At 41.8% G+C, this 12,369-nt stretch overlaps 1 protein-coding gene across 2 annotated transcripts in view; it reads right to left on the reverse strand.

The window, feature by feature from the left end:
• Nucleotides 1-3,769: 3,769 nt before the first annotated feature.
• The window catches only part of LOC106580456 (polypeptide N-acetylgalactosaminyltransferase 9), a 141,142-nt gene continuing 132,542 nt past the window's right edge, over nt 3,770-12,369 (reverse strand). For both annotated transcript variants that reach the window (XM_014161543.3, XM_014161544.3), the window contains 4 exons: nt 10,515-10,652; nt 8,504-8,599; nt 5,262-5,429; nt 3,770-4,781 (listed from right to left, as the gene is read on the reverse strand). In XM_014161543.3, coding sequence (XP_014017018.1) covers nt 4,635-4,781; nt 5,262-5,429; nt 8,504-8,599; nt 10,515-10,652 — 549 coding nt within the window. In that variant the 3' untranslated portion in view covers nt 3,770-4,634. The remainder of the gene's footprint in view (nt 4,782-5,261; nt 5,430-8,503; nt 8,600-10,514; nt 10,653-12,369) is intronic.

The following is a 12,369-nucleotide window of genomic DNA, read 5'->3' on the forward strand; positions in this document are numbered from 1 at the left end:
TGGCATTTGCCAGAGAACACCAAGATTGGCAAATTCGCCACTGGCGCCCTGTGCTCTTCACAGATGAAAGCAGGTTCACACTGAGCACGTGACAGACGTGACAGATTCTGGAGACGCCGTGGAGAACGTTCTGCTGCCTGCAACATCCACCAGCATGACCGGTTTGGCGGTGGGTCAGTCATGGTGTGGGGTGGCATTTCTTTGGGGGGCCGCACAGCCCTCCATTTGCTCGCCAGAGGTAGCCTGACTGCCATTAGGTACCGAGATGAGATCCTCAGACCCCTTGTGAGACCATATGCTGGTGCGGTTGGCCCTGGGTTCCTCCTAATGCAAGACAATGCTAGACCTCATGTGGCTGGAGTGTGTCAGCAGTTCCTGCAAGAGGAAGGCATTGATGCTATGGACTGGCCCGCCCGTTCCTCAGACCTGAATCCAATTGAGCACATCTGGGACATCATGTCTCGCTCCATCCACCAACGCCACGTTGCACCACAGACTGTCCAGGAGTTGGCGGATGCTTTAGTCCAGGTCTGGGAGGAGATCCCTCAGGAGACCATCCGCCACCTCATCAGGAGCATGCCCAGGCATTGTAGGGAGGTCATACAGGCACGAGGAGGCCACACACACTACTGAGCCTCATTTTGACTTGTTTTAAGGACATTACATCAAAGTTGGATCAGCCTGTAGTGTGGTTTTCCACTTTAATTTTGAGTGTGACTCCAAATCCAGACCTCCATGGGTTGATAAATTGGATTTCCATTGATTATTTTTGTGTGATTTTGTTGTCAGCACATTCAACTATGTAAAGAAAAAAGTATTTAATAAGATTATTTCTTTCATTCAGATCTAGGATGTGTTGTTTAAGTGTTCCCTTTATTGTTTTGAGCAGTGTATAATATGACGTCCATCTAAACTGGAGGAGGAAATGATTGTCCAAAAACAAACTTTTAAGTGGTACTGACCCAACAATTATAAAGAGTGAATATGCGCAGGGCACACTCAGGACGAGCTGCCTATGAGCCTATGTCAATCTACTTTCCCCATAGTACAAAGTTTACCTATTCTATTTGTCAGCTTGTCGAGAAAGAAATAGCCCAAACAGACTCTGGGACAGTTGTGGGACAATAGATCACAAATTCATACAACCAATAGGCCTAGGCTACATAAAAAAAACATTACAAATCAATGAGTCTGATGCAACAGATCAGAATGTTTAGCTTAAAATGTTGATCACTCCTATGTTCCAATGGCACGTCGTGTTAGCTAATCCAAGTTGATCATTTTAAAATGCTAATTGATCATTAGAAAACCCTTTTGCAATTATGTTAGCACAGCTGAAAACTGTTGTTCTGATTAAAGAAGCAATAAAGCTGGCATTCTTTAGAGTTGAGTATCTGGAGCACCTTCCTTTGTGGGTTCAACTACAGGCTCAAAATGGCCAGAAACAAAGAACTTCTTTCTGAAACTGTCAAGTGTCAATGTGCAGCGGGTAGGACGGAGTCAGGCGCAGGACACAGAACTGAGTAAAAAACGTACTTTACTCGAATAAACCACAAAAATAATTCCACGCAGGGAAAATACTCCAGCTCACAGATATAGCGAACACTTAACAACGAACAAACACGCACAAAACCATGTGGGAACCAGAGGGTTAAATAGGGAATAAATCATAATGTAATGGAAACCAGGTGTGTACAATAAAGACAAAACAAATGGACAATGAAACGTAGATCGGTGGTGGCTAGAAAACCAGTGACGTCGACCGCCGAACGCCGCCCGAACAAGGAGAGGCACCAACTTCGGTGGAAGTCGTGTCAGAAACTCATCAGTCTATTCTTGTTCTGAGAAATGAAGGCTATTCCATGCGAGAATTTGACAAGAAACTGAAGATCTCGTACAATGCTGTGTACTGCTCCCTTCACAGAACAGCACAAACTGGCCCTAACCAAAATAGAAAGAGGAGTGGGAGACTGCACAACTGAGCAAGAGGACAAGTACATTAGAGTGTCTAGTTTGAGAGACAGACGCCTCACAAGTCCTCAACTGGCAGCTTCATTAAATAGTACCTGCAAAACACCAGTCTCAACGTCAACAGTGAAGAGGTGACTCTGGGATGCTGGCCTTCTAGGCAGAGTTCCTCTATCCAGTGTCTGTGTTCTTTTGCCCATCTTAATCTTTTCGTTTTATTAGCCAATCTGAGATACGGCTTTTTCTTTGCAACTCAGACACAAAAAAATATATATTTTTAACAAACAATTGCATTTACAATTGTTGCGCAATGACTGGGCTTATAAAAGTGCTGTCTGACAGATTTTCTGCTAAAAGGCTCTGTATCTGTATGCTGTGCGCAGGTGATAAATAAGATACATAACGAATGTACACATGCACCAATATAATTCCACAAACTTATGCAAATTAACCCATAGACCAATAAGCATGAATAGGCTAAAAAGCCGTATTTCACAATGGGATATTTTGAGGGGAACAATTGGCTGGAGCCAGTTTTATTTACTGTGTTTTCCAATTTTTTGCCCCAAAAGCCGGCTATTACCGGCTAATGGAAACCCTGGCACATGCACGCGCAAACACATACACACGCATTTACACAATCAGTGAGTGTACATGAAGGTAAGAGTCTCAGGGGAGCCTCAGCCTCCTCTAGTTCTCAGCTAGCTGCCATTAAGCCAATGGCTGCCATGTGTACTGTATTTCCCCCAAGGTGGGGAATGTAAAATATCAAGAACACTAGCCTATTTCACGGCACAGTAGTTGGCCTGCTATCAATTCTCCCAAGTAGAACATCATTACTCTGTGTGTGTTCAAACAACGCTTAATTGACAAAATAATAATTTCCTCTGTATTTACCAACACTATGAAACTGATTTGGCTCATCAGTGCTGTTTGTATATCTTGCTGGTGTTTGAATAAGACATTGCAGTGGAAAGCCCAAGCCTTAAGATGCGCTTGACATTTTTAGAGAACAGAAATGATGCATTGCTTTTATGAAATGATTAGAGGAGAGGTAGTGTGGCGTGACACGAGAGCTCCAGCTATCTCTGGTGGTGAACCAGCTGGAAACCAAATTAAAACTGGCCTCAGGAGCACACAGGTGGATATAATGGCCATGCTTATTGGAGGAGGAACGTCTGTCTGCCTGGTTCTGCGCACGATATCTGGCCCTGGGTTTGGAGGATAGATGACATTCAAGGACACCTCTTGCAAGTAATAACAGCATTCAACAGCTTTAAAAAATATAATCCACTTGTCAAGAAAATGTTGTCATTTGCACCTCTACATTTTGACCATTCATTAAATTGAATGAGGCACAAAATATGGTACCAAAAAGGTTTAGAGAATAATTATTTATCTTCAAAGTTGGCCGGGCATCAGAAAATACAATGGGGAAAGAGTTTCTTGCTGAGCATAATAAATTGGAAAGCTTTCAGTACTTTGTGAAGACATGCTATCCTGTGGGTGGGTTTTAACGATTAGAGAGTTGAGGCCAGAATCCAGTAGGAGACTAAGTGGAAACACAACAAAGGCAGATAATTGTGCTCGCTGTCAGTGTCAAACAACCACCAGCATCTGTCTTTACATCCGTAAAAATAGGACCTGCCTTCCATGTAACATGCAGTGAACAGCATTGTGAGTAAGAAACATCTTTAGAAATCTTGGAATGTTCCATTATATACACTACCTTGCTCTGTGAACAATGGTTTACAATCTAGAATTCTTGAATTAATCCAGTTTTACAAAATGTACTCCTGGGTCATCATAAAAACATTTTTATTATCCTAACTGTTCTTAGAGGACTAATATCAATTTCAATTTTACAATATATTACTATTATTTAGCCATATTTACGTTGGTTTATATATTAATTGCTTTAAACTAATTTGTACATGCTTGTGTAATTGACATTCCCTGGTCAGATGACTCATAAGGATGGAAAAAGGCACGTTATTGCTCTGATAATCAGTGGCGAGCAATGCAGTCAAAAAGAAAAAGAGAAAAGAATATCCTTTTGTATTTGTGAGAACAGTAGTTGCTTTGCATCCTGATCAGTTCATCGGGAGGATGAACAGCTTTTTGAAGCATATTAAATCTCTTAACAGGTTAGCGAAATGTCCAAAGAAATTCTCCAAATGATAGCCTGAAGTAATTACAAGTTGATATGGTGACTGATAAGCAATTTCATATTTTGATCTGCAAAGATTCCTGGGATTGGCTTTATATCAAATACACATTGCTTGTCATTGTCAGTGTTGAACCCCCTTAGGAGTTGCATTCCATTGTCTTATTATTAATTTTGTACATAGGTGGATGTTCTGTAAAAAAGCATTTCAAACAGTACTGTCTAGCTCGCTGTAGGCCTATGGTATGCTCTCCATGTTTGACCCCCAGCTCAGCTAAAAACATATATTCTTCTAAAGATTCAGCAGTTGAAAGCTCTATGCCCTAAGGGGAGGGCACAGTGCACACAGTCCATAGAAGAGTCCACACACTGTGAACTACTCATCTCATCAGTCCCAGGGCCTATAGCTATCTCATGTGGAATGCTCTCAGACTGTCTGTCCATGGGTTTGCCCTCCAAGATTGAAATGGTATTCTTTTCTCAGAGGTAATGTCTTGCCTCAATGCTTCGGATGCTTTATCCAGTTCCGTATCATCCACTTTTGACCAGAACACCTCTGCACCACCAGTCGAAGGCCGAAGTTGGCATCTTTGGACATCTCCACCTCCATGCACCGTCCAGTGTCCCTGCTGATGATTGGACCATTCTGCAAAAAAAAATGGGAAAAGATCATATCAGAAACACTGATATTGAAAAAGAACACATTCTTCCAACTAACTTTGCATAACCTCAAATCACTTTCTATAATCCTGATGGTAGATATTATGGTTCAAATAGTGTTATTATACGCAGTACTGGCACACTTCAAAGTAGAATCAACATTGCTATTATCCTTCTATGAGCCAGTTGTGAATGCAAATGCACTGAATGAAAGTGGGAAATGTGTTTTACTATGCTCAGTGGGATTTTGCATAGTCTTCTGCAATGGAGGGACCTTTACCAGCAGCAACCACATTTAATCTAACATTTAACACATGGCTCATCGTATTATACAGAACAATTTGTTTTACCTCAATCCATCTATATGTATGCATTACATGACTGAGTTATTCCAAAGAAGCCAGAGGCTCTTTTCAGAAACATTGATCAATTATTTGATTTTAATCCATTTGTGTTTTGTTTTTACCTGTGTAAAATCCCACAGCCTCTGGGAAACCCGTGAAACAGATTCACATTTTTTCAAGCTGGGCGTGCGCCCTCTTCCGTCGTCGATGAGACATTTGGTGTCAGGCAGAAAGGTGGTCGACCCTAGGGGTCCTAGTTGTAGAAGCCCCTCTGTTGAGTAACGGGCAAGCTGAAACAGAGATGAACATCAGGCAGATCATTTGATTGTAGCAAAAATAAGCATGGATCCAAAATACTGTACATTTGAGTAAATGCTGCAAATAAAATTGGCAAGTAGTTCATAGATATTGCAGTGCACCGGAAGGTATTTTCATCATCCAACTCTGATTCAGTGAGCAAATTCATGAACTGTATGCAGACTTCAATTATCTTAATATTTTTGGAGCTAAGTCTATTATGTGACTTTCCGAGGGCATTATATACAGATAGAAATTATATAGTTAATTAATGCTAAAGATTTTCTCAACCAAATATTATCCCTAGACGTTTAATCCAGTACATGAAATGGTGTATGTCTGTGCCTCATATCTTTTACATTAGGATACAGTAGAGTTAACATATATTATTCATTACACTGATCCTCTCACAGAAATTAGATGCCAAAGATAAGGGGGTCTTCAATACAACCCACTTGACACACACTGTGAAATGCTGCTCTTCTCCATTGTTCCCCAGTCATCCAGCTAAGAGGGGGTATTGTAACGGAGCTACACGTAACTGTATGAACCAGAACAAGAGGAGGGTGATCAATGTAACAGAATGCTTTTGAACCCATACTGTTGAGGACTTGGCTTAGATGGAAAATATATGAGCCTTGCAGCTGAATGAATGGCTGCTGATAGCTGCCGGTTTATATTTTCTGTTACCACTCTCTTAATCCAAATACACAGAGCTGGATAAACGATATACCAGCCAGCTCATGTGGAGCTAACAGGCTGTACTGTAGCTATAACTGAAGCTGACTGGGTGCTCTTTTAGCAGAGTGCTGCACTCTTATAACAATTAAGAGACACCAATTTGGAACATATGAAAAATATGGAATGGGTTTGCCACGTACTTGTCCAGACTTTTCAAGGTACACTTGTTTGAAGGAGGCTATGGTTTGAGTAAAAAATATAAACTTTTACTACCTTGGGCCTGGTTAATATCCTGTAGCTGATTTCCTTTTCACTATTTCTATTGAAATACCAAGAGAAAGTGTTTCAAATACCAATAAAGGTTTTTAAAACTATATGCTGTCTGCTGCAAAATTTTGTTTAGAAGTGGCTTCCTGCCTGGCAGCAAGGCTAATAGATCATAAACGATTAAGTGATTCATTTTTGTAATTCATTCATTTTACTCTTCTTTTTATTCCTTCAAAATACCTCAAACGGATTTGCCATCCTAGTGTACGGGTTGTGAAATGTGTAGCAAATGGCATCATAAGATGATTTATCAGTAGTGTAAACGAGAACTGGGCACAGGCCAAAGACATAATCCCTGTTAAAATGTGTTGACAGCGTTACGGAGTGGATACCTTTATTTCCTAATGCAGTTAAAATGTTACTATTACAAATACTTAGCCAACATAACAAAATTATTCTGCCAAGCCAATCAACCTGTTCTCAAAGCATTATATTAGAAGCTGATGCTCAATTACTTTCTTGAAGCCGTAAGGTTTGGGGGGAGCCTCTTTGGGTCAGGCTAATCATGTGTTCACCAATTGTCTCATTAACACAGCAGGGTAGAGCACAGTAAATTATGTTTGTGTTTTATTGTATAGGAGGAAGTATTTCAGAGGGAGACCACCTGCTACGGTAATCCCCCCTCCGCCCCTCGCTCTACCATGGAGCGACAGCACTGCAATGTCCCACTGAGATTACTGTACTTTGTGAGGGGCCATGCAGGCTTATGTTACATGTATGGCCCAGGCAGGCAGGCTCACCGTATATTAGCCTGGACAGAAGACAGGACATGTCCTCTCCCTATGGGGGCTGAGCCACACCAGGAGACCAGTGTGTGATGTGAAACACCCTGTTTGTGTCCCAAATGGCACCCTATTCCCTATGGGCCCTGGTCAAAAGTAGGGAACTATATAGGGGGAAGGGTGCGATTTGCTATGCAGGCCATGACTACTACACAGCCCATGGCTGGGGATTTAAGAGGCCTCTTAGCATAAGTGATGCAAACAGAAAACAGGGAGCAACATCCAGTGCTCCATGTACACCATACATAGCTGAGATTCCTGCTGGGATGAGCCAAGGGGTTGAGTGGGGAGACCCTGGGCCTGGAACCTCCATCCTCTGCCATGCCCTATATTAGGATTAGCCAAATGGACAAGGTGTGCCATTGTCCTCCTGGTTTTAAATCTCCTTACAGGAGGCATGGTGGAAACAGAGACAGACTTTTAAGAGGCACAATAAAGATTTATTCAGCACAATTACATTTTTCATACGGAATTGGAAAGGTTCAGTAAAAATCTAAACGGCTCCAAAAATTGAATTGGGTCATGTGTAGTAGAATAGTGCCAGTCATCGTTGTAATCTAATGATACAATGGCATAAAATTCATTCCCATTTGTTTATTTCCCCTGAGGTTAGAATTAAAGACTTGATGTAGCTTTACATTACTGGACTGCACTGAGCTCTATCAGAAGGAGGGAAGGAGGAAAGAGCCACCCAGTGCTCAACAATGTATTTATATTCAGCATGCGACTGATAATAAACATGTCACTCTGCATCTGGAGGGTGGACAAAAAATCAGCCATGAATAATATTTGCATGATTGTTTCTCAGGCGTGAGCTTTAGTTTTGCTGCATGTGCACAACAAAAATAGTCGCAAAGCCCCTTTTGCCCTGGCACTCACAGGTCAGCACCTAGTGAACATTCTCTAATGAAACTTCCAGGGGGCTCTAGAGGCCATGGATTACAATATTAGAACAAACAAATAAGAAAGCAAAAAGCTACTGGCTGATGAATTACTTCCACTTCAGGAGGACTTTGTAGTGCCTAGACTTCTTAAAACCACATTTAGCAGAATATATTCACAATTCTGAGCTTTTTCCCCAAAATGAAATGTTATTTTGCTTGGCTGTCAATAATGAGATACCATGGCATTACACTGTATAATGTAAGAATAACGCTTAAACACTGTTATTTGTTGAAGAAAAAAGGTACGTTCACATTCAGTCAACTTTGAAATTCTGAACAGTCTTTATATTATTTGTAAATATATCAATGATAATTGGAGTGAAATCTGCTAACCTGTGAGGACATCCCGTGGCAGGGATAGAGGATGGCTTTGTCATCGTCCTCTGATCCCTGGTCCAGACAGTAGCCACTGGCCTTACTGTTTCTGACCTGCAACACAACAGACAGAGACCTTATTGTTCCTGATTCAGGTTAAAGTTTACATTTGTTATTTCGAGAAGGAAACAAAAAGGTATAAACTCAAAATTGTTGTTATAACAGTCTTTTCTAACCCTTTTTCTATAATTTTTTAGAACCTCTTGTCTAGAAAATACTGTAAAAGGTAACTCTTAATAAATCTGTCCCTTAGGAAATGCAACGCCACTTTGTCATCTCACAATGTCTCATAAACAAATCATCTACACACTATAGTAATGAGAGATTTAATTTTATTCTAAGATAGGGTATCATGTAAGCAACAAAAACCTCTTCAATGTTCTAGACTCCTAGTCCAGATGGTAGTGTGTGTTAGTTGAGGTATGTGTTGGTGGAGGTATGTGATTTGAATGTGTATCACTTTATTTCCACCCTGTGAAGATATCTATCATGTTGTGTTGTCAGATAGGCTCCGCTCTGCTGGTCTGGTCAGTGCAGGGGGTGCAGCTGAAGTTCCAATGACAGATGAGCTTCAGCTGCTGCGCTATGGCAACACAAGGTAACTGTTCCGTGGCTTGTCGCAGATTTGAAATAGTGCAACCTAAATGGGAGCTGCTTTGAGGAATCCATTTGCAAGACGCCGGCGTAGACATCATTCATATCAAGACTGTAGAAGAACCAGGGCCACCAACATTGTGCTGCTTGATGAATCTGTAGTTTACTTCTGATATATGCCGACCATATATTTGAAAAGGCTGATTTTCTTCCCCTTCTCTGAATTTGAAATCAATAAGTAAAAGGCTTGACTTTTATTTTAAAATGATTCCGAATTGACTGTCTGACTTCTTGCATTCAATTTCTCGTCCTGTCAGAATCTTTTTTGCTGTGCAGGGTTGTGCAGTCGAGCTCAAAACAATCAAGTAGGCATCGAAAGCTAATAACTGTTTAATTAAATCTCATTACGGGGAAATTGCATTGAATCTTGTAGCTATGCCGTGTTGCGATGGAAACATGATACCTTTACCTTTCGATGACTCCCTGTGAATGAATTAATTTCCCTTCAACATGTAATCTTTGAAGTGCAGATGGGATAAAATACACTGTCGACGATAGATTGCTTGTGCATACAGCATTTAAACATAGCTTGACTAACACTGTATGTGATATTAAAACAAACACTGCTTCTTATACTGATGCATTCCTTACAACAAAGCACACTCTGCAATCACTGAAAGAGACAAGATAATTCAACAGAAGACTGAAGAGGAGATTTCAAGAATGTGTGGGTTGATGAATTAATAATCTCTTGGCAAACTAATGTGATGTTTTTATTCTTTGTAGAATGTTATTGTCAGCTTTCTTCAAACACACAGTAGGCTGCACATATTCCACCTGTTTTTGTATTGTGTTGTGAAAATTGAATCCAGTACAGGTCTTCCACTACATCCAGTACAGGTCCTCCACTACATCCAGTACAGCTTTCACTACATCCATTACAGGTCCTCCACTACATCCAGTACAGGTCTTCCACTACATCCAGTACAGGTCCTCCACTACATCCAGTACAGGTCCTCCACTACATCCAGTACAGGTCTTCCACAACACCCAGTACAGGTCTTCCAGTACAGGTCCTCCACTACATCCAGTACAGGTCCTTCACTACATCCAGTACAGGTCCTCCACTACATCCAGTACAGGTCTTCCACTACATCCAGTACAGGTCTTCCACTACATCCAGTACAGGTCCTCCACTACATCCAGTACAGGTCCTCCACTACATCCAGTACAGGTCTTCCAGTACATCCAGTACAGGTCTTCCACTACATCCAGTACAGGTCTTCCACTACATCAGTACAGGTCTTCCACTCAAAACCTGATTATGTTTTTGTATTGTAAACCTATTATTGATAGTGAATAGGGAATGTCTCACCTCCCCATATGTGATGGTGTTGTTGTAGATGCGCATCTCTGGGTAGACATTCTCCAGGTACCAGCGGAAGCTCCGACACTGCAGCCTCTTCCTCAAGGCCACCCGCTCAGACACGTCCCCATAGTCAACCCCAGGGTTCTGGTAGCAAACACGGAGAAATCACATTAAACCAGGACACAATTACTTAAGCTAAGCAACATATGACTATTCTTCATGTAATTAGAAAAATGGAGGGCTCATAAGATTTCTGGAAGGAGAAAGGGTGGAAAAGGAAAAAAGTTAAGAAGGAGCCTGAGAGAAGAGTGTATTTGGTTAAGAGGTGGATGGATGGAGGCTGTCATGTGGGACAATCATTGTTCTTTCATTAGACATGACAGTATGCTGTGCAAATTCTAATCAGCTGCTTAATTATGAGTGTTCATGGCCCTGCCACGCCGGGCAGCGTTGTGCATGGAGGTGGCTTCTCAAATTGATGTGGGGAATGCTTAATAACTGCTCTGCTCTGCTCTGCTCTGCTCTGCTCTGAGCTCTGCACTGTGCCCTGGCCTCCACAGCAGACATGCACTGCCTCATTAAGAGAAAGACTCACTGGCTGTGGTCCAAACAATGAAAAGACACACCCTATCCCCTCAGCCCTCAAATTAAGTGGACACTTCTGATGACGTATCATGACATCTGACGAGTATACGCTTTCAGGGCAATGGGCGAGGGAGGAAGGAATGATTTTGAAATGGACCACCCTTGGTCGGAAATTTGTCACTCGTTCAACCCGCGATGATTGTGTTTTCAGCCACCGGTATCTTGTGGGTACTTTACTTGTGCTACAGTCAATTATGATTGTATGTCTACTTATACTACATATATAATTATTAATATACGCCTACTGTGTGATAGCTAGCAAATGTATGAGCTAACTGACGTTAGCCTGCCTAGCTGGAACTTATGAGGAAGAAAAATGTTTTATTTCTAAAATTTCCAAAAGATAACCAAACAAAAACATTAACTTTTTATGAGACGTGTTTGTGCCGTCATGTGCATAAGTAGCACAATTTCAAAATTATTTGCATTCGTTTTTACTTACACTTGTACGTTGACTTCTCCATTGATGTTGTTTTTATGTTTTCGCAGACTTTTCTTAGCGGATGTACAATCGTTGCAAATTGAATTATGGGGAGTTTCAGGCCCCGGAGTGAACATAATTGTACACTCGTAAAGCCAACTGAAAACGAGGGCTGAGGGGCTTATGTTTGTCACGTCCTGACCATAGAGAGCTCTTATTTTCTATGGTAGAGTAGGTCAGGGCGTGAATGGGGGGGTTTATACTAGTTTTATTTTTCTATGTTTGGTTCTAGTTTCTGTTTTTCTATGTTGGGGTTTTTCCCATCTTTGTTTGTGGGAGATTATTTTGAGTTAGTGCATGTTGCAACTCTGTCGTCACGGTTTGTTGTTTTTCTTTATTGTTTATTGTATGTCTTGCATAGTTTCACATTATAATAAAATATGTGGAACGATAAAGTGAGCATTCAGCCAGGACGGGTTGTACCAGCTCTACGCTCCAGACCTCCAGTGCGCCTCCACGGTCCAGTATAGCCTGCACCGGTTCTACGCACCAGGTTTCCAGTGCACCTCCACAGCCCAGTACGTCCTATGCCTCCTCCTTGCACTCTCCCTGGAGTGCGTGTCCTCAGTCAGGTACGTCCTGTGCCTTCTCCTCGCACTCGCCCTGAAGTGCGTGTCACCAGTCTGGTGCCACCTGTCCCGGCTACACGCACCAGGCCTCCAGTGCGCCTGCCCAGTCTGGTGCGTCCTGTGCCTACTCTCCGCACTCGCCCTGAGGTGCGTGTTACCAGTCTGG

This window comes from Salmo salar, chromosome 20 (genome assembly GCF_965601325.2).
Source record: "Salmo salar chromosome 20, fSalSal1, whole genome shotgun sequence".
Lineage (NCBI taxonomy): Eukaryota > Metazoa > Chordata > Actinopteri > Salmoniformes > Salmonidae > Salmo > Salmo salar.